The 23,821-nt window shown below is 27.4% G+C and overlaps 1 protein-coding gene across 4 annotated transcripts in view; it reads right to left on the bottom strand.

The window, feature by feature from the left end:
- The window catches only part of LOC123005223 (G-protein coupled receptor Mth2-like), a 40,674-nt gene extending 22,857 nt beyond the window's left edge, over positions 1-17,817 (bottom strand). Inside the window, exon 1 of one of the 4 annotated variants that reach the window (XM_044398891.1) lies at positions 17,280-17,817. In XM_044398891.1, coding sequence (XP_044254826.1) covers positions 17,280-17,631 — 352 coding nt within the window. In that variant the 5' untranslated portion in view covers positions 17,632-17,817. Of the gene's footprint in view, positions 1-2,195; positions 2,590-10,788; positions 11,513-13,931; positions 14,030-17,279 lie in introns of those variants that run through there. The other 3 variants (XM_044398899.1, XM_044398883.1, XM_044398924.1) reach the window with 3 other exon arrangements.
- Between the last annotated feature and the right edge of the window lie 6,004 nt (positions 17,818-23,821).

The following is a 23,821-nucleotide window of genomic DNA, read 5'->3' as shown; positions in this document are numbered from 1 at the left end:
TATTTACACTCATTTTTTACGAAATTAATTTGACACACGACGCGTAGCGGAATTGATTCCTGTAAATTGGTCAACACACAAATTTTGTATTAAGCTTTTTGACCAAAGACTGTTATAAAAAATCAGAAATAAGTTTTTTATTAAATTAAATTATTTAATTAAATTTGGCTATGACGCGCTTTTCCAAATAGAATAAAATAGTCAAAAAAAATATTTTACACAACGCACCAGCCTTCAGACCCACCTAACTTACTTATGCAATAAACTGCATATTTTGTAATTTAAAAAAACAAATTGTAGTTTTCTATAAAATTTATTAATTGAATTACTACAAAAATTTAAAAAAATAGTACTAAAAAGGATATTTTTAAAGATATTAGACTTTTTAAAAACTCTTCTTCTGGGCCTTATTATACCATGGTTGTATCAAAAGGCTCAAATGTAAACTTGAAGTTTTTGGTACTTTATCATCACAATGACCCTTAAAAATGTTCCTAATTAGAAAAAATAAATTAGTGAAACATTAATTATATATTTTCTTTAATAACCTGGACTTTTAAACTCCAGGAAGATACAAAGGAAAAGTAAGTAAATAAAAAAATAAAAAAAATAAAAGAGCTAAAAAGTTTTATATCCGCAAAAATTTTAACACAGCACAGTTATCTTAATTGTCCATCATATGTTAATTGGATGTTTACGGGTTAGGAGGCCAAAATAGTTATTTACGAATTAAGGACTGTTAAGAAGTTCATAACAAGCGAGAGAGATGTTTAAGGAGGTCCTTAATCTCCCCGCGGTTGTTATGGCCCTTAACAGCATTATTAAGAAAGCCTGATTGCGTAGAAAATGCTTTTTTCAAGGACAACTAACACAAAATTATTAAGAAATGAATTTGCAAATTCAGATGTCAGTATCTGAAGATTTAAACTGTCAAAGCTGTTAAAAAGCCAACATTAAAGCGAAAATTGGACTGTTAAAACCTCTTGTCAGACCTTAAGGATTGTAAACTGTTGAATGTTATTTGTACAATAACAACATGGACTGATGAAAAATGATTTTACAACGCTCTAACTAATTCAGAACTCGCCCTACGGGCTTGTTTTATAAAGAAAGTTGTCGTGCTGTGAAATCCCACCTTACATTACTTTATTGTAAAAAGAGTTTACACAGAAATCAACTTTTTTGATCTACACTTTTCGTCAAAAAATGCAATATATTCAAAATGATGACTAACCAAAATGTGTACATACAGGAAAGAATTTAAAAATTTAAAACAATAACAGTTAAATATAGAACGATTATTATAAACCGTCATTGAATGAAATGTTTGTTTGAAATATTTGAATCAAACTAAAATATTTAATGTCATATTTGCAACCATGCAAACTTTTATTCTACGCAGGTTTTTATCGTTTTTTATCATACAAATGTGAATATACCGGGTGAATAAAAAGTATAGAACCTTAAACTATTTATTTTTTGAAAAAACTAAAGTACTATAAAAATGTGACGTTTCTCACGAATCAAATTTTTACTTATATTCGAAAAAAAATTACTTATAAGTTGCCATTTAATAACTCAAAAACTCAAAAATTCATTCTTATTTTCATTTTTTTTAATTATCATTTTCTGAAGGCAAATAGTCAAAACAACGTCGGTTCCAAATTTTTTGTTCACCCTCTTAAAACTAAATATTGGTTTGTGGTGTTTTAGAGTGTAATAATTTTTTACACTAATTGGATAAATTTGTAATAAGTGGTTAGTGATTTATGTTTATCTGTATGTATGTAAAAATTCAAAAACATTACCTATGGGGGCCGAATTTCCCGGATCGTTATTTTCAACACATACTAATGCAGATAGAAATTCCAGTTGGTCCTTATAGTCTAAACAGTAGTCATCTTTAGTAAAAGTCATTGAAATCTTGTTGAATGTATAAACCAAATCATAATTTTCAGTAATTGTAAACGTCTCTTGAGGTATTTCACCCGACAATTTGTTGCCAAAACACGTTTTTCTACTCACACGACATACATTTTCATACGGTAATTGGACAGTTTGGTTCACTTGAATGCAATTTTTGGTAACATTTGAGATATATGAATCGTGAGGACAACACTTTCTTATGCAATCATCTCCAGTTGAAAGTTTATTAAAATCATTATTTAAGATCACTTTAAGGTTCGTTGTCTCACCTAGTTCTTTAATTTTTTCATTTTTAAGGTCGTCAACACACACAAGAGCTGTGAAGTTTCTCACATTATCCAAATACTCGATGCAGTAATTTTCCGGATCCAAAAGCAATGTGTGTTGTTCGAATTCATAAACGAGGCTTTTGTTTTCAAGTATATGGAAGTCTTCCGGTATTGGGATGACAGTTTTACAGTTTATAATTGACGGTAACATACAAACATTTTTGTAATACAAACTGATTGTTTCATTCGTTTTTATACATCGTCCCATTTCGGACGACAAAATTGAGTCATTTGAACAACACTTTTTGAAACATTGTTCTGTGTTTACAATTTCACTAATCACAAAACAAAAACAAACCGATATTGTTAGAAACTGAGAGATAAAGATCGTAGCGAAATTCATTGTGCGTTTAATGACGCCGATACTTATAAGAGACTGCTTAATCGTTCACTCATCAAAAGCTTTGTTCGAGCAACGTCGTTTGTTTATTTTATCACGAATATCACTAATATGTTATATCTAATCCAGAATAATGGTCTTATTTGCAAAATATTTCAGATATACGCCAATATTCAATTTCAGTGTTGGTTTTGTTAATATTATGTTGATGCCGCTTTATCTTTAAAATACCTAATCAAATTAAGTGTAAAAATGTTTGAATAGTTATTGCTAATATTGTAACAGATGGCGTTGTTGTTTTTCCTTTTTTGTTATTATATTTCTAACAAAACCTGAATATCCGAACAGATTAATTAATTAATTTAGGTGCAAATAATATATTTTCAAGGTAGCGTACTTTTTGTTACCATGTTCTTTTCGAAAAAATGAAAAAAATCCAGAATCCAAAATTTTTAACATTGAGTGAAATTTTCCAAAAAACTTTTTTTCCATTATGTAATTTTTGTTATAATGTTATTAAATATCAAATTTATTATAAATTATATTAAAATTTTTATAACTCCAAATATAGGTTAATGCACATGATACCTTTATCCACTCACCCCTTCATTTATGTTATTCTTTTCGTAAATACAAATTAAATTAATTAATTTACCTAATCTAAATTTGAATAACTTTGATTCTTCGTTTTTTTCTTATTTCAATTGAAACTCATAAACTAGCTATGGCTAATGACTAAAAAAGTTACTATAACATAGGTATATGGAATGTTAAAAATTAGGGCGTTTCATTTAGAAAAATTGAGTTGTGAGTATTTATTTGCCAAATGTTACGCTAAATTTTGGGTATTTGTTAAGCATTTTCTCAATTATGAATCCACCATAAGAAAGATTAAACCTTTCTCTTTTAAATGCTCAAATACAATTTCATAATAGTCAAAAATGGTAAAATTATCGATTTTTAAAGAGGAAGGTGCTAATCCAAAAATTTTCAAAAAATATTGTAACAGATGGCGTTGTTGTTTTTCCTTTTTTGTTAGTATATTTCTAACAAAACCTGAATATCCTAACAGGTTAATTAATTAATTTAGGTGCAAATAATATATTTTCAAGGTAGCGTACTTTTTGTAACCAAGTTCTTTTCGAAAAAATGAAAAAAAAAACAGAATCCAAAATTTTTAACATTGAGTGAAATTTTCCAAAAAACTTTTTTTCCATTATGTGATTTTTGTCATAATGTTATTAAATATCAAAAAACGTCAAAAACTTGCAAATTTTCTTATTTGTACATATTGGCAAAAATATTTTATAGCATCCAGAGGATATAATAGGATGTTCCGTATAAACACCAAAAGCTATGACAATAATATTTACCTAAAAATCTTCATATACATACTTACCTCTGTAGTCATAATCAATTAGGTCCTGCGTTTTTGGATTTTGAGAAAGTTTTTATCATCCTTTCCTGGACCTAACTAACTTTAAATGTTTTCGAAATATGTATTTAGACTTTTTTGATTTTTTTTTTTTGGATTTACTTCAAAATCAATAACTGCCGTTTTTAGTTATCTTGAAATCGGATTTGAATACATGAAGGAGAAAAGTTAAATCCTTTCTTTGATGAAAGGATCACTGAATAAACTTTTTTCACAATTGAAGGGGTGGATTAAGGGGTTATGTAAAATTTTTTGAAAACTGGTATTTTCTTTTAAAACAATTTTTTTCGCAATATTCTTTTATTGAATCAGACTTTTAAGTGTTATTTTCTATTAGGAATGAAATTACTAAATGTTAAAGCTCTATGTACAACTCGGATTGTTGAATAAACAGTGGATAAAAGTGTTAAATTATGTTTAAATAAATAATAATAAATAAATGTTTAAAAAAGCACAAGTAACACTATTTTTACTTAATTCAATTACTTTCGGGCGTATTGTTCACAAAATTTTTCGAAATAATTGCGTTTTTTATTGAAAAATGTTTTAAAACATAAATTACGTCGTTTTTTATTTAGTCTGGTATATGTATTAATTTTTTGTTATGTTTTTTAGCAAATATTAAAGAAAAACTTTATTTTAGACTTAAAAACGCAACTAAATGTTTGAAAAAAGCAAAAATAACANTTTTAGACTTAAAAACGCAACTAAATGTTTGAAAAAAGCAAAAATAACATTATTTTCGAATTAATTATGTAATTTTTCGGCTTATTTCTGCCGAAGTTTTGTGTTTTTGATTGAAAAACCTGCTAAAATGTTTGAAAAAGCAACCAGATAATTTTCCGGCTCAAAAATACCTATGCTGAAGCTCTCCATAGAAGCAAAAATAATTTTAGTTTTTTCATTTTTTACCTAATTATCGATGAAAATTTTTAAAACAATTGCGATTCTGACCAAAAAACGCCCTAAAACGGAAAAATAGTATTATTTTTGAACATTTTTTTAGCACAATCTAAAGAAGTAAAAACAACACCATTTTTTAGCGATTTGTGACGAAATAATTTTGTAAATTTTTAATTGATAAACGTGCTAATACGCCCAAAAAATCATGAAAAGGTCGTTTTCAACCCAATTTGGTAATTTTTCAATATGTTTTAACAGAATCTTACAAAAAACGTGATGTAAACAAGCAAAATTCATTATTTTTCACTTATAAATTGAACCGGACCTAACCGATTACAGTCATTTGCAAATGCTTAAATAACAAAGCTCTGAGCTCACAATACTTCTAATACGAGGTTTAGCCGGAACACTCTGTATATCTATTGCACATTAAAACAAAACATTAATACATCCATATTTGCGTAATGTATTTTGAGTAGGTATTAACAAAATGAATTAGGATTAAAAACAATATTATCAGTTCTAGGTAATAAATTGCAAATTGTACAGGTGTAAACTAGGTAAGCCCCTTGTAATCATATCATTTCATCATAACACTTACTAAATACAAAAATACATGTGATTATAATTTACTAGTTTATTATTAGTAAAAGAGGGAAAGGAACATTCACTGATCACTTGACATGTTTTAAATGGGAAAAAATGCTAAGTACATTTTCAAAGTGAAAAATACTAAGCGCTATGTAAAAAAAACTGAACGCTAGGTAAAGATAATAAAGTTATTATAAAAAACTGTTACTAAACAAAAACAAAAGTAAAGTTACAAAAAAAAAATGTTGCCATGACTGGGGAATTATGAAAACAGGCACGAACAATCCTTTAACCTAGAAAACGATGTGTTTTTATTGAAATTACAATATAAAAAATGTATAGGTTCCAATTATTGTATATAGTTATTTAGTATTGAAGTGTCACCATACTTAATAATAATAAATACCAACAATAAATTACTTAAAATTTCAAGTAAAATAAAATACCAGGAACATTATTTTTTTGACATTTGTCATTTTTTACGTATATTTAATAATATTGATAATCTTGTATATGTTTGTTTATAAGTATTTAGTAAAAGTGCTAATAAAAGCCACAAATAACATTGAACAGAGTTACAATTTAGGACACAGCTTTCTTGTTTCCTCTTCGAATAGCCTGTAGCAAAAAAAAGTTAGAAAATTATTTTTCCAACAGAAATAAATAAAATCAAATTCCAAAATTTAAACTCTCATAACTTTAAAATTTTTATAGATCGAATTTTTTTACCATTTTTTCCATGTTCCTGGTATTTTACCTTTTTCTCTGGGGCGCGAGTTCTGGCGCACCCTGTATTTTTGCGCCGGGGCCGTAGATATAGGATTGTTCAGTGAGTGATTTTGAGTGCTTAAAAGATAAAAATTTGTTCCACTTTTTCTACACATAGCAAATATTATTTTAATACTTAGCATTTAGAATATCTTACTTAGCAACTCAGTATTATTTATTTAGCAATTTTTTAACAGCCGTTTTAAATTTTTGTTAACTTCTTTAAACATTTGTCAAATAAGGTAGAAAGTAGTAATTTTTCGATAAAACCTTCCATCATTTTTCATACAAAAAATGTAGTATTTTTCTTATTATATTTTGAATCACACTTATTATGTAGATTTTTGCTCATCTATAATTATATTTAATTGAGCATATTTTTTCAAAATGTTTCAACAAACAAAAAATTTATTTACTAGATACTAGCACCAGCTGCCGACTAAGAATCTTAGGTTTTGCCGCTAATTTCATTTTTTGTTAAATATCACTAGCTATATTTTTGCAGTTCAAGGTATTTAAATAAAATACAGAGTGATAAATAATATAAATAATAATAAATAAATACTTTCATTTAAGAAAAGATGGAATAGAAAAGTGCAATAATAGTTACCCCTAGTAATCCAAATAGGAGGCATTTTTTTTTCAATATCACCCCTGTAACATTGGCACGCATAAAACTTGCCCATGGTATCCAATTCTAAACAAAAATCTTCAGGTGGTAAAAAAACATTTTCACCATAAAGTGTTCCATGAAGTGACCCATCACTTTGAAGAAAAAACTGAGACAAAAATATTTTAAATTTACAGTTTACATTTTGTTCAAATATAAACTGATTTTCAGTCCTGACTTTAACAGTATGTTTATAAATGTCTACACTTAATGGAATTAAAAATCCTGGATCAAAGATAAAAGTGCATTTTTTTGTCTCATTTAACACTTCAAAATTTTTACAACATTTTGGTATTGTTAACTGTTTATCTTCACTACTATAACCCATTACAAACACACAGGAAAAAATACTAAACCAAAATAAATAGCTCATTGATAAAATTTTTGATATATTCGCGGAGCATTCACTGAACCAACTGATAAATGTATTAATTTCGATAGTAATTCCGTAATTGCTGATTTGATATACTTATAGTAGTGTTTAATACAGTAGAACCTCTTTAATACCAAGGAAACAAAAAGTATTTTTTGCTTAACAACTTATTTTTTGAAAAAACTAACTGATAAATGCTAAAGTACTATAAAAATGTGACGTTTATCAAAAAAAAAAAAAATTTAATTTTTCCAAGTTTTGCATACTTTTTAATTTTTAAAATAAAACTTATATTACATCGCCTCAATCATCTATCGCATGTCGCATTACTGCTGCCCGCAATGGCCAAGGCCAATATGGCGGCGCATCAGCTGAGCGTGTAGCATTTATATTCTTACCCATTCGTGCAAATGCTCCGCGGTATTTGTGCATTTTAATCATTGTATTGATGTATTGATGTGTATTGATCCGAAAAAAACTTTCACTTGGTTTCTTAAACCATTGCAGTTTTTTTAAATGGCAACCAATTATAAAGCATTTTTTTTGCAAAAGCTCTAATCCAAGAATCAAAAGAAATGTTTATAAAAAAAATTGCGTAACTCGAAAACAAAACAAATTTTAATACATACTTAAAACACGATCACATTTCTTATAACCACTTTAATTTTTATTAATTATTATTTTATAAAAGCAAATCATTAAAAAAAACCGTTGGTTCCATACTTTTGGTTCACTTTGTATATTATTATTATATTACTTTATACTTGTTTCGATACACGTAAAGAACTTCGTGTTCGGTACAAACCATGGTGTAAAAATAACGTACACTCAATCGATGTTCCACTGTAATCTCAAAAATTTATATGTATCTAGTTTTAACTTTTTATCTTAATTTTTAACTTTTAATAACTCTTCAAGTTTTTTTGCTACAGGTTACTAGAAGAGGAAACAAAGAAGCTGTTTCTTAAATTGTAACTCTGTTCAATGTTATTTTTGGCAATTTTTTTTACCTTTATTAAATAATTGTAAAAAAACATATACAAGATCATCAGTATGATTAAATAGACATAAAAAATGTCAAATGTCAAAAATAAATGTGAAAATTTTTTGACAGAAAGAATTTTTTAAACATTTTTTCCATGTTCTCTGGGGCGCGAGTTCTGGCGCACCCTGATAATAAATAAGTATTTACATTCAAAGTTTCAAAATTTTATTACAAAATACACTTCGTAATAAAATTATAGTTTATTATATATTGTGAAACATATAGAGTTTGGGTTTTTTCTTGTTATCTAAATAAACTGTGACGGAAAAAAATGGGTCAGATATCCATCTAAAAAAAATACATAATTATATTTGTAGTAGGAATAGATATAGCAGAAAGTGACAAATAACTCACAAGTGTGTGGAGTCTTATGCACGAGGCGTCAGCCACCTGTGAGTTTTGTACACAATTTTTTCTACGACAATTAAAAAAGTCATTTATTTCAAAAAAATGTATTTTTTAGAATCAATTAATGGTCAGATTATTAGTTTGATGGTTATACATATAACATAAAAATCCATGAAAAGTGTTATAGACTTACCAAAAATATTATTATTCTATATTCTTTAATCGTGGTGAAAAAAAAGGTGTGTCATTTATAACTATTATGAGCTAGGGGTGATTTGATTAATGAAAGAACTTTCCACTAGGTTTTCATGGATATCTTAAATTCGTTCGAACTTTGTATTCCACATTATAATTGAATAAGAGTTACACAAAAGTGCTAGTAATACAAAAAACTAATATATGTATAAACCACGGGATAGAAGAATTTTATAGCCAGGTTGAATTAAAACAACGTGGTTTAAACTGGCTGAACTTTTTTTATTTTTTTCCCTTTGAAAAAAAAATGATAAATTTTGAAATAGTTTGAATTCGTTCTCTAACAGATAGTTGTAGGTATATCTTAAAAGTAGACAACTAGTTTTTACTTAAAATACTTGAAATATTATTTGGTTTACCTATCAATTAAACATACTTTCTAAATAACATAACGTATTGTTGATACTGTCAATATAAAAAGAAAATTATTAAAACTCAATTTTCTACTTGAAACCTTGGATAAAAATTGGGAAAAAAATTTAGTTAATATTAAATCAAAACGAGCATTAACCCGAAATTGAGATATAGAAATTGTTTTTGATAATAGGTCTCGATAATCAAAATACGAAAATTTTGTTTGATACTTTGATAAATTCATTCATATCTTCAATGAATACTAAAAATGGTGTGAATGGTCCACAACAAAGTCCTTGATTTTGCGCCAATTGCCAGAAGCAATAAAAAATGTGTTGTTCATTTTGTTCTACAGAAAAGAATTTTTTTGGCTTTGCTGTAATCCAAAAAACTGGTAATGCGACTCGCAACTAATCGAAGTTACACTCAATTTATTCATTAGGAAGCGATAGGAAGCGTAACCATAAATAAATTGTCACTTACTTATTCGAAAAATAATTTTTATTTGTTTCTTACGTAAGAAATTGTCTAATTTTTTTTCTGCTACATTTAACAAAAAGACCATTGCACATTCCTCCCCAAACATTGACAGAACTCGTTGAAATAAAATACAGAAAATAAAAAGAAAATGTTTTTTAACAATGTTTGTTTTAATGGAGAATTTTGTTACTAATAAAGTAGATACAGGTGAATATAAAGTAAGGAACTAAGCAGTTTTTATTAATCAATTCCCACCAAAAATAACAATTAATATAAATTAAAGTAATGTAACAAATATGATTATTTTATGAGTATTTTTTTTTGTCAAAATTACAATTTAGGTACCTTTGTAAAAAAAATTGAAACAATTAAATATAAAGTAGATAGTTCTAATTGTTAGTCCATAACTTTCATGAGAAAAATGGTTTTAGAGTGGGTTGTTATTTAAAAAAAAAATAAACTTTTTATAGAACTCAAAAACAAAGGAAAATTTTGAGAAATTGTATTCTTAATAAAACGTCCATTTTTTAGTACTTTTTTTTTCCAAAAAATAAATAATTTAAGCACAAAACGTTTGGTTCTATACTTTTTATTCACCCGGTATAATCTAATTAATTAATTTAGAATGAGTTAATTTATATAATTAGAATTTATATAAACAGAATTTGGTCTAATTTCTCTCTCAAACCTATTGAATATCAGTGTAAATTCATAGAAATACTAGTAGTCTTATGAAAATGTATTCTTTGAAACAAAGCATTTATAGAACACACACGCATTAAGCTTATTAGATACAAGAACACCCATTTTTTTGTTATTTCATGTAGTACGGTAGGTGGATACTATGTAAACACGCACCCTAATCAATTATTATAACGGGCAAGCTAATAAATTAAATTCTCAAGAGTATTTCAAAATTGTTATAAAAATATCACAAAAATAAACACATATAAATAAATATAAAAATTTACCTATATGGTTAATAATTTTTGGTGGCTCTTCGATGTTGTTTTCAAGGCAAATCACGGCTGAAAATATGTTTCCATCACCCTCATTAAAAGTTTCAAGACAGTATTCTTCAATTCCATACACTGTTCTTCTCTCATCTACATAAGGAGCGTAAAGTGAACCATTTAATTGGACATAAAAATTATCTTGCTCATAGAAATTTGGGTTTAAACGAAAATGCCCATAATCGCACTCCAAGTCATAAAGTACATAAAAATCACTCTCATTTACTACTACTGAGGCTGTACCATTATAAATTTTAAATGTGAAACTATAATTCGCATTTGTGCATCCATCTATCACTATTTCATTGGGGCCACAACATTTTCTTACGCATGATTTTATATTACAAACACAACCAAAAATACCATCACCAGTTACATAATAATCCCCCTTGGTGTAATTAATCCCATCTTTGTATATAACCCCATTATTATTTTCGCCATCTGTAATGTTGACTGAAAAATTATTTAAACAAAAACTATTGTCCGTTGAGTTCACTAAAAGACCGTTTTGTATAATTTCGTTGGCATTTATCACTTGCACTATCATTAAAAATGAACACAAGAAAATCATTATGTTTTCGTGTTGCTTACAGGATTTCCGTGCTCATACTAAATATCCATATCTTGACCACGGTACTGGAAAATATCATTAACACAGTACACACACTCGCTAAAATTAGAAAGAAAAAGTAAAAAAATGTGTGCTAAACAAAAATGTAATAGCAAGATTTGCTAAATATTATTATTAAGTCATGGTGTGGATAATTAAAGCATTTTGTTGAAAATGTAGGAGGTGGGTGATTTGTTAATGTACAAAGTTTCACAAAGTGATGAATGAGTTAAAAGGAGAAGTCAATGTTGCAAAAAATTTACTGCTGCACAAAAAGTAACTATTTTTATTTAGTGGTTGTTTACAAATGTTGAAAAGAGATAGCAATCTGGTACGTCTTTCGAATTAATTGATTCAAACGTATAAAAACGGACTTTATTCTTATTTACATAATTATTAATTTATTTACAGAGACGGTTTTCTCTGGATTTAGTTGTACAAAATTTTGGAATTTAATCGAAATTGTTTGAAATTATTTGGAAGTATTTGTAATTATTAAAATTATCTTTGGATTTTTGGAAATACATTATTTTGGAATGACAAAAATGAAGTTTAAATTACTGAAATTTTGGTAGATTTCTTTTAATTTGAATCAATTGTATTGTGCAACTAATTTTTTGCATGTAGCGCTCCTAGTTATTTATTATAGACAAACAAATAATCATGAAACACAAAATAATATTTCTTGTTAATGCTCTCAAACATAGGTATTTTACAGATTCATATAAATCTCTAAAATGAGCTTTTTTGGACTCGATAATAAAATTTCAAAACGACAAAAAGGAAAAAGTACGATAATAAAACATTTCATGAGTAACAAAACGAAAAATTAATAATAATTTAAATAAGAGTAATAACCATTTTTGTGGTTAAATAACATTTTTTACCGTGCAAAACGTTTTATGGCTGTCCCAATTTTTTTTGTCGTGAGTTTGCTCTTTTTTGAATCATATTTGATTTTTTTATTTAACAATTTTTTGAATCTTGTAACATAAATAACTGACATTTAGCAACCTGTGATGGAATGAATTTCATCTTTCATTAATCGTTGTTTTTATAATTTAGTTTTTTTTGTTTGTTTTGTATTTTGTTTCCTTTTATTTTTATTACAACATAAAAAAAATGTAAAACGTCAAAAATGAAAAATGTCACTACCTATTTAGTTAACATAGAATTTAAAATTGTTTCAAGAATGATTGCGTAAAACAATGGTTTATAAAAGCACAGAAAGCAATAAAATGCTAATTCTGTAACAAAATTTGTGGAAATTGGAATCAAAGGTTGCAGCAATTTCATCAACTGCAGTGTGAAAATATGCGTGTGTTTTAAAATGTAACTTTTTTTCAAAAGTTGTATATTTTTTTAACAAAATTCCTAACCAAAATTGTTTAAAAGCAAATACTGTTTAGTTATTTTAAAATTACGATTATTTTACAACGTTGACAACTTTTCCTACTTTTATTTTTCATGAATTTTTTAATAAATTAATAACGTACAGTTTCGAGCATTAAATTTTGGTAGTCAATGTCATTTGGTAATAAACGTGTGGATTTCAAATATATCTGTCTTCAAATTCAAATTTCTTACGAGCTGACCTGTGACGACATAATCAAAAAAATTGTTAATCAGTTTTTAGCGTGGTGTTTTCACATTTATATTCATTTTGAAAGAAGGTTGATAACAGACAAAATTACACAGGGAAACTACTTTTTTTGACAAAAAGATGAAGTTTCAAAATAACATTACATACCTACTAAAATTTAATGGTTGCAATTGTACATAACACATAAATTGAAGAAATTATAATAAATATTTTTTTGGTTTCTAACTCGTAAACGTCAAATTAACATATAGGATTGATAACTATGAGAAAACGTGGAGTGCATTAAGACACCATCAGTCGCATTTATCCATTTGTATATCGAAAACTTATTTTTCTATTTTGCGTCTGAAAGAAAGCTTATTTCGATACCAAAACCAAAACCGATGGTGCTTTTCAGCGGCTTTTTGAGATTATGTACATAAAATATTTGCAGTATTCATTGCTAATTCAACAAAATTTTGAAAAGTATTCGAGTTTTGACACTTCGAAAATCGATTTTTTTCAAACTCTGTGTCATTTATTACTAACCAACACTTTACTAAATTTTGAAAAATTGACTTTTATGTTAAAAAAGTACGTAAAACGCGTAAACTAGAAAAAAATAGAACAAAAAACTAGTTCTATAAGTCGTTTGTGGGAACTGGTTCTTTATAAAACTCGTACTTCGCTGCTCGTTCCACAAAACTTGCCTTACGAAACGCGTTCTTTAATATACTATTATATTGAAATGCTAGGTTACATAACTTTTTAATTAATGACTAATTTTATTTTATTTTTTGAATAGTTATGCAATTCTAATTGGTCTAAGTGGTCGTGTGTCAAATTAATTTTGCCCTATAAATTAATAAAATTGTGTTTATTAAAGACAAAAATAAGTATAAAACTTACCCATTGAAAGTAATTTCGACGATTGGGCATCGACTGTATCCTCTTCCGATAAACAAACCAACGCAGAAACCATTTTTTTCAGTTTAAAACGATAAACATCAAAAACTTCCAAACAGTAATTTTCAGGATTACGCATTTTGTTCTTAAAACCCGGCAAAAATAAGGAACCATTGATTTGCACGTAGAAACGTTGTGAAGCTTCCAAATGGGGCAGTAACAATATTCTACCATTTTTGCAGTATTTATTATAAATAAAATGGTGTTTCGACGAAATATTTCTTGGAACCAATCCCGCATGTATGGAATAAGTCCAGTTATGATCATTTACCATACACGTTTTATTCACCATAATTTCATTAGGACCGCAACACTTTCTTATACATGGTTTGATGTTACAAACACAACCATAAATTGTACCGTTTTTCACAAAATAATCACTTTCTTTATAAATAATTCCGTTTTCGATTATTGAATTATTTGTTTTTACACCTTTTGTTATGTCCACTGTCAACACTTTTGGACAGAGGTCTTCACATGAAGTAGAAAAAATTACAGCAATTAAGATAATTGAGACACACTTCACCATGATGTTGATTATAAATGTGCAGCAAAGTTGAAATAAATGTCACATTTCGTTTACCACAACCGGAAAATGTCTCTTCCTTTTCCACCGAGAAAACCCGATTTTTATGTATAATCTTCTTGGGAAAGATACTAGACTTCAATAAACGTAAAATTAAATATACAAGGTGAACAAAAAGTATGGAATCAAGCATGTTTTAAAATTATTTGCTTTATGTTTGGAAAATGAATTTTATTTGGTTTTTTATTTTCAAAATTCCATAAAATCAAATAAAGTTAGTTAGATCATCTAGGCTTTGTAAATAAAAGGTTTTGCAATTTAAAAGAAGATGCAAAACTCAAAAACGCAAAAAATCGAAAAAAATTATTTTTGCGAAATGTCACATTTTTATAGTACCTACTTTATTATTCATCGATTAGTTTTTCCAAAAAATAAATAGTTTAACCAAAAAACGTTTGGTTCCATATCGTTACAGGGTTCTAATTCAATTTTGCACCTAAATAATTCTAAAAAAAAGAAAATTTGAAAAATTAAAAAAGAAAAACGTCCATTCCGTTCAACCAAATAAATAATTTTTTGCTTCACAATCAAACCGATTCAAAAATTGCTTACGAGCTTTCAAACCAAAATTAATGCACAAAATTCATAATTTTTGTTATGGGTGTTTTTTCAAAAAAATCCTCAAATACTCGTAGGTCGATTTTATTTTTATAAATGCTACATTTGGATAGTATTGTACCTACATTTATCATTTAAAAAAATAAAATCGACCTATTCGGGTATTTAAAAAAAATAACCCATAAAATTATGAATTTTGTGTGCTATTTTTGGTTTTTCTGTATATAACTTACAAACAGGTTGTTTATTAAATATTAAGCAATAATGGAACCTCAAAATGACCTATAAAATTATGTTAATTTAAATAGCAGCTTATGTCCTATCTCTACTATTAAGAATTTAACAGCCTTTAGAATTTGGGAATGAAAAGTTTTTTTTTCGTAATAACTTTAAAACTGACCAAATAATATAAAATTTGTTTTTTTTACTTTTATTTGTGGCAGGCCCGTAGCTAGTGGGGAGGGAGCAAGTAGGGCTAAGCCCTACTTTGAAAGTTCTGAGCCCTACTTTAAAATTTTGTATTTTTTTCCAAATTCTTTTACAAATAATGACGCATAAAATTATAATCAGACATTTTATTTTTTTTAAATGCTATATTTTGACACTATAGTGCCATTTATGACGTCATTTGTTTTCGAGTCTTTTTTATGTCAACCAATAGCAATATGTGAGTCCATTATTTTGATGGAGCAAAAGTAAATATTACAATGTGCAATATTGTTGAAATCTGGGTCTTTTTGGTTTAAACGTTTCGCTCGCTCTTGTAAAGGACATTTTCAGGACAACAAAAGGAGGAGAAAGGGAGGTTATGTCACTGAATGATACCAGAGGCCATAACTGCTGAAAATTGAAGAAACAGCGTTATTTATAGACGAGTAGGAGGGGATAAAGATCGAATTTTTGCGTTGCTTTTTTTTGGACCATCGAAAAGTTTTGGCAGCAGTCAATTTAAAAAATTCGCGAAGAATAATAAGTCGTTTCAGCAAAAAGTGTCGAGAGTAATAAAAAAATGTAATGAAAAAGGAAGTATTCATAAAAAAATCAACAGAAAAACCTAAAGTATCAGAAGAAACAAAAAACTGTTCCAAGACTTAAATGAGAGAATTGGTCAAAGTCAATTTTGCAACTGGTTTTTAAATGATTTAAACAAAAATCGACTTCTTGATTTGTCTTTATATTATAATGAAGCTTGCTAGGATATGTTAAAATTTTCGAGTTTAGAGTACTGACAATTCGCATGAGTTTGTTGAAACACCACTTCATTTATTTAAAAAAAAAAAACAAACAAAATACTCATATCAATATCAATTATGAGGTGTGTTTAGATAAGATTTTGCAAAATAAATGAGTCTCTGCTTCAAAAAGGAGGTAAATCAAGCAAAACAATTAAAAATTATATCAATTTCGACTTAACTTTGTAATTTTTTAGCCTGTGTAGATAAACGAATTTTTTTGATTTTTTGTTTTTTTTTCTTAAAAACGTGCTTAAACACTCGAAAGGGCAAAAATAATACCATTTTTGGTTTATTTTGTTAAATATTTGAGTTGTTACTCACAAAATTTTTCAAAATAATTGTGTCAACCCAAAAAACGTGCTAAAGCGCTCTGAAAATGTAAAAATAATATAATTTTTATAGTAATATCCCGAGTGCATGCCAAATTGTCGATAATTTTGTCAAATGCACGAAACAAAATTAGAATCAACTTGGCATGCACGAGGAGTATTGTGCAGACTATTTCCTCAACAAAATTTACAAAAACAATATTTTCATTATAAGAAATTGAAAAAAAAAGTGAAACAACAAATTAACATTAATATCAAATCTTGTGATTTTTGGGCGTGTTTAGACAAGATTTTGCAAAATAAATGAGTCTCCGGTCCAAAAGAAAAGTAAATCGAGCAAAACAAACTAAAAAAATATCAATTTTGGCGTAATTTTGCAATTTTCAAGTCTGTTTAAAAAAGTGTCACTTTTTTGTTTTTATCTCAAAAACCTGCATAAACACTCGAAAAAGACAAAAATAACAAAATTTTTGTCAATTTTGTCGAGGTTTTGGCTTGTTTCTCACGAAATTTTGTCTTTTTCTAGCTGAAGACCATACTAAAAGGCTCCAGAAATGCAATAACAATAAGATATAAAACTCACCATATTTAAACATGACCATGGCAGACTCCTCAAGCAATTCATCTTCATGTAGACAGAGAAGTACAGAAACCATATGATCCATTTCATAATTTTTATTATGAAAAATTTCGACACAGTAGTCCTCCGGGTGACGTATTTGTTTTATTTTGTAATAGGGTAAAAACAGAGAACCATTTTTTTGTATATAAAACTCGTCCGTAGGCATCAAATGAGGCATTAATAGCATTTTTTCATTTTTACAATCACTGCTACTATGAATAAAATGGTGTTCTCCATTATGTTTGGGTTGGTCTCCATGATGCAGTGTCAAGTTCAGTACTTCATTGCTTGGAGTGCATGTTTTATTTACCATAATTTCTTCAGGTCCGCAACACTTTCTTATACACGATTTTTTTATATTGCATATACAACCGAAAATTCTGTTGTTCAAAACATAATAATTATTTTCTTCAAACCTCACGTTATCTTTAATTATTGTATTGTTATTAGTTTTTGTACCATCGGTTATATCAACGCTTAACACTTCGGGACAAGGAGATTTTTCACCGAGAGCGTAATGTAGTAATAAATAGAGAATTAAATTAAACAGAAACATTGTTCCTGGTGTCAGAAATCAGACTGAATAACATTGTGTGCTCCAAGAAAAATGTTGGTCATTTTAGACAGGAAGTCATGATTCACTTTTCCTTATTGTTATCAACCAGCCTATGACTCTTCTATCTAAAAATTATGTTTCTAATTTGAACAAATTAGAAATTTAATCGGAATATTATAGCCCGATGAACAAGTAAATGAAAATTTTGAACGACTTTGAGACAGATTTTTTTCAAATAACTCAAAATGTAATTAACATTTTTTTGAAAACCTAAATTTTTCTAGAAAAGAAATATGAGTTTAAAGGATTTGTGAAAAGCCCATTTCAATCAGAAAGCTTTTTGTTTCTTTCAAACATTTGATTTGATAAAATAATCGTGATGATGAGATGAGCATAAACATCAATCACTAAAGTTTTAATGTAGAGACTGAAAACCAATTGAGAAGCAAGAAGTTAACCGTTTTTTTTAACAATTTTTAAGATGATTTGTTTCTTTTTGAAGACACTGGAAAACGAGTTTTACTTAATAAATTAACAGGTAGGAAATAATATGATAAATTGAAGCACGTTTGTGTCCTGTGAATTGTATTAAAATCACTTTTTGTGTCTGTATAAAAAAATCTAGCTCATAAATGGTCCTACTTACAAATTTAATGACACGTTTATTAAAAAAAAACACAAGTTTTTTTTGTAGAAATGGTTTACAAATAAGTTAGTATGCTAGAAGAAGAACTAAAACACTTAAGAGGGGCCTGACCTCAGTTGACTTGATTTACATAAGATGGCGCTCGCGTTGTTGCAAAGGTTTCAAAAAGTGGACAAAGTTATGAGTTTTTGAAAAAACTGAGGTTTACAGATAGTTCTGTTTTTCAATGTCTTGGCGAGAAAATAACAAAACTGTAAGCAATTTTTGGAAATTTCATATCCTGGTTTAAACTAGAAATCTATTTTGTGGAATCCTTATGCGATTTTCTCACAATTCGTCCTTTTTATTTCTTCCGGATCCTAACTTTAAGGAGGATCCGGAAGAAGGCAAAGAAATTTAGAATATTGGGTAACTAATTCTCAAACAACAAACTGCGAGACAAAAACCATAAATAACAGTATATTACATATCGAGTAAGAACTAGCTATAGCTTAGTGTTGGTTAATTGACCGAAAGCGAAACTTGAGTTAAAAATAAAACACTTAATTGAAAAAAATTAAATTTTGAAAATAACAACAATATACAGAGTACGCCAAAACTCGCGCCCCAGAGAAAATCTTCCTGGTAAGTACCAGGAATATGAAAAAAATATTAAAAAAATTCTATTTCTCAAAATTTTTTGACATTTGACATTTTTTATATCTATTTAATGATACTGATGATCTTGTATAAATTTTTTTACAATTATGTAGTAAAGAGACAAAAGGTTTGCCAATAAAAGCCACAAATAACATTCAATAGAGTTACAATTTAGAAAACAGCTTCCTTGTTTCCTCTTTTAATAGTCTATAGCAAAAAAATTTGGAAAATTTTTTTTGCAAACTTTGAACTCTCATAACTTAAATTTTTATAGATAGAATTTTTTTAACATTTTTTATCTTACCTTTTTCTCTGGGGCGCAAGTTCTGGCCCACCCTGTATTTACAGGGTTTTTCAGAACTCGCACCTCAGAGGAAAATGCCATTATAAGGTAAGATACCATCAGGAACATGGAAGAAATGTTAAAAAAATTCTATCGATAAAAATTTTGAAATTATGAGTTTAAATTTTGCACTTTGATTTTCTGTTGGAAAAATTATTTTCTGTTTTTTTTTTCTGCAGACTACTAGAAGAAGAAACAAGGACGCTGTATCCTAAATTATAGCTATTAATTAACGTTATTTGTGGCTTTTATTGACAAAATTTTTGTACCTTTATTGAATAATTATAAAAAAAGATATACAAAATCATCAGTAACATTAAATAGATAAAAAAAAACAAACGTCAAAAAATATGTTACTTTATGATTGTGAATAAAAATAATAACTCGCTTTTTTACAGTTTTAAAAACATAAAGTTGATTACATTGGTATAAAGAAGTAATTTTGTTTTGTTTACATTTATGTTTTCTGTGATTAACCTATCTTAAGACTGTTATTTCCCATGTTATTTACAAATCACAAATTCCTTTAATACTCGCGCCATCTTTGCTTCAATAATGGAACAAATTATAAGTTTGTTTTTAGTGAATAATTCTTTAAGGCAAATACAGGTGCGCCAGAACTCGCGCCCCAGAGAAAAATGCCATATCAGGTAAGATACCAGGAATATGGAAAAAATGTAAAAAAAAATTTATCTATAAAAATTTCGAAGTTATAAGAGTTTAAAGTTTGCAACTTGACTCTATTTATTTCTGTTGAAAAAACAATTTTACAAGTTTTCTTGCTATAGGCTATTAAAAGAGGGAACAAGGAAACTGTATCCTAAATTATAACTCTGTTCAATGTTATTTGTGGCTTTTATTGGCAAAATTTTTGTACCTTTACTAAATAATTGTAAAAAAACATATACGAGATCAACAGTATTATTAAATAAAATTAAAAAATGTCAAATGTCAAAAAATAAATGTCAAAATTTTTTGACAGATAGAATTTTTTAAACATTTTTTTCATGTTCCTGGTATCTTACCTTACTTAAAAATTTTCTCTGGGGCGCGAGTTCTGGCGCATCCTGTATTTATCACTCGATAAGTAGTAGGTAAAATAGTAAAAATGGTTATGTCCAAGTTCCACGAAATAATAATTGAATATGAAATTTTAATTAATTAACTTCTTTACAGATTATTAATTAATTAATGGCAATCTTATTTTAATTTAAGACGATTAATTTATTAAAAATATTTTACAGCTCTTACGTTATAATTTTCACATAAAAATAGGTGATAACAAGGACAAAAAATAAGCTATCATTAAATTATGTCTTTATAAAATTTGTTCTGTATTCCAAGAAAAACTTTCAATTTATTGTTATTTATTTGTGGATTTAATAAAAATTCTAATTATTGTACAAACTTTACAGTTTTATCAAAAAAAACAATATTTACAATAATTGAATTATTTACAGGAGCAAAATTAAATAAAAATTTCAATAATCAGATACAAAATACTTCCCACTATTGAGAAGTACCGCTAAAATCTCGAAATCGTCCTTTTGTCATTGAGGTATTTGTTTCCAGTAGTTATATTAAGAATCCACAAAAGATAATAAACTTCACATACTTATTGTGAGTAATACAAAGTTTACTTTAAAATGCTAAAATAGGGTTTCTGAAAAACGGTATTACTATGACACAAAAAATGTCAAACAGTTGACACCACTAACAAATTGATGCATGGTAATTTTAGCAAAGGAAGTTGGCACTTCTGGTTTTTTATTTAATTTAAAAACAATGTCGACAAAAAAATTGTATAAGAAAATTTAGAAACGAAAACGAAGGAAAGGTGAATAAAAAAATTGGATTTTCTTTTTTGCTTATTTAGCCCTGAGTTTTTTTAATTTTATTACTATTGTTTATTTACTAATTTTTCTGTGTTCTTCATTGTTTTTTCTTATTTTAAAGTGTTTAACGATGTTTTATTTCCAACAAACTAGAAAATCTATAGAGAATAAGAAAAATAGACGAGTAAGTTGATATGTTAAATTTACAAAAATCGCTTTTTTTAAATTTTATATTTTTTTATTAAAATTTTAAAAATTCAAAAATAATGTTTATTATATTGTTTCCCAGATTTGTTTCTACTTTTGTTTAAATATTTACTTTTTCCTTGGTTTTGTAGAACTTTTTGGGTTTTATCTGATTTTACTTTTTTATTTTTTTCAGTTTTCTAATTCTGTAAATTTTTGTTTCTTCTTTAAGGTTTATTTCTTTGAATTTAGCTTTTCAAAAATTTGTGTTTTTTTTCGAATTCTTCTACTATTTTTGCTCTCTTACTTAATTTATTCTTCATTAGTTTTATTTTCCAACTTTTACGACACCTTATTTAGACCAATATTAATAAGAAGTAGGATTTTTTGTTTTCTAAAAATTTTGAACTTTTTTGCTTATTTAGACTTTACAACTTTTGCTCTATTGCTCATTATTTCCCAGGTTTGTTTCTACTTTTGTTTAAATATTTACTTTTTCTTTGTTTTTGTAGAACTTTTTGGGTTTTGTGATTTTACTTTTTTATTTTTTTCAGTTTTCCAATTCTGTAAATTTTTGTTTCTTCTTTAAGTTTATTTCTTTGAATTTAGCTTCTCAAAAATTTTTGTTTTTTTCCAATTTATCTACTATTTATTCTTCATTTGTTTTATTTTCCTACTTTTACGTCACCTTATTTAATATAATAACAATATTGATAAGAAGTAGGATTTTTTGTTTTCTAAGAATTTTGAACTTTTTTGGTTATTTTGACTTTACAACTTTTGCTCATTTGTTAATTTTTTACTCTTTATTGGTATTTCGTATATTAAATTTTCAAAAAATGGCTAAAAATTTTTGCAAAAAATTGATTTAATTTCAAAACCATGTCAATAAAAAATTATCTAAGAATGTTCAGAGACGAAAACACAAAAACGAGAACAAATTTTGGTAAAGCTAACAGTATTTGGAAATTTGAAGGCAAAAAATGTGAAGCAGAAGTCACAAAAGACCACCATTAAAATGTAATGCAAAATAACTATGAATAAAAAAGAACGCAATTAAGTAAGTGTCTGTTTGCACAATTTTTGAGGAAAGAGTTGAAAAAAATAACAATTTTGAAACTAAAATTAAAGAAGAATTTGGAGCATGCATCAACTTCGAGCTCACATCAAAAAATTACACAAAATTTTGAAAAACTTTCGAGACTTGACATTTCGAAAATAGAACTTTTCAAACTTTGCGACATTTAAAAGTTCTTAAATTATAAAAAATACGCAAAACGCGCAAAATAGAAAAAATTGTTTCAAAGTCATTTGTGGGAACTCGTCCTTTAATATACTATTTTAGCCCTAAATTAGGTTTTTAGATATTAGGTATAGTGATGTCTGTCCTCAGGTATTCGATTATAGGACATTCAAAGAGAAAACAAGCACACAAAATTCATGAAAGTCAAAAAACATAATTTGTAACACAGTTTTTAGGAACAAAAACAAAAAGCAACTGCTACCAATTTTTTCTCCAAAATTTTATTTAAAAAAAAAATAACTTACCATATGAGCAAACTCCTTCGGGTTCTGGTACTACGTCTGAAAAACAAACTATGACTCCTAATTCTGTTCGATTTTTCATCTGTATGAAGTCCATGCAAAAATTGTCAAAATTAACAATAACTGGATTCTCATCGGCATACGGCATATATAAAGATCCATTTCTTTGTAAGAAATATGTATCTTCTTTATAAATCGCTGGTGACAATCGCAACCTGCTGCTACTATCTTTACAATCTCGGTTATGTATGACACTGAAAGACACATTTTCCTTTACTTCTTCTGTGCCTTCAAAAACGGTTACGTTGAAGTTGTTTTCATCTGATTTGATGCATTTTTTCTTGCTCAAAATATGATTTTCCGGACAACATTTTTTTATGCAATTGCCACGCTCACAAACACTATAATCATCATTTGTATCATGGTTGAGTATTGGATCAACACTAATCACAAACAACGCTTTTAAAAACACAAGTGTAAGCACCGTTTGTAAGTTACACATGATGTGTGTTAACTGAATTCGTTCATCTATTAATATTGCACCTAAACAGTGATTTTGTGGGCAAGCGGATGTAATTAATCGTAGTAAGTTTCCTTTTGTTTAAAAAATGATACTGTGACATAATTATTTATTCAACAAATTTACTATATCACAATAGCCGATGTTTATGAATATTTATGCGATATATATCGGTCTCAGATTTTCGTGTAAATTACTTATTAAATTTTTTTTTTTAGATTGAACACAACGAA

The sequence above is a fragment of the Tribolium madens genome, unplaced genomic scaffold, assembly GCF_015345945.1.
Source record: "Tribolium madens isolate multiple individuals breed KSU strain unplaced genomic scaffold, Tmad_KSU_1.1 Scaffold_11;HRSCAF=98;Tcas5.2_LG3b, whole genome shotgun sequence".
NCBI lineage: Eukaryota > Metazoa > Arthropoda > Insecta > Coleoptera > Tenebrionidae > Tribolium > Tribolium madens.
The sequence above is the reverse complement of the archived record's forward strand: the minus strand, read 5'-3'. Positions and strand labels throughout refer to the sequence as shown.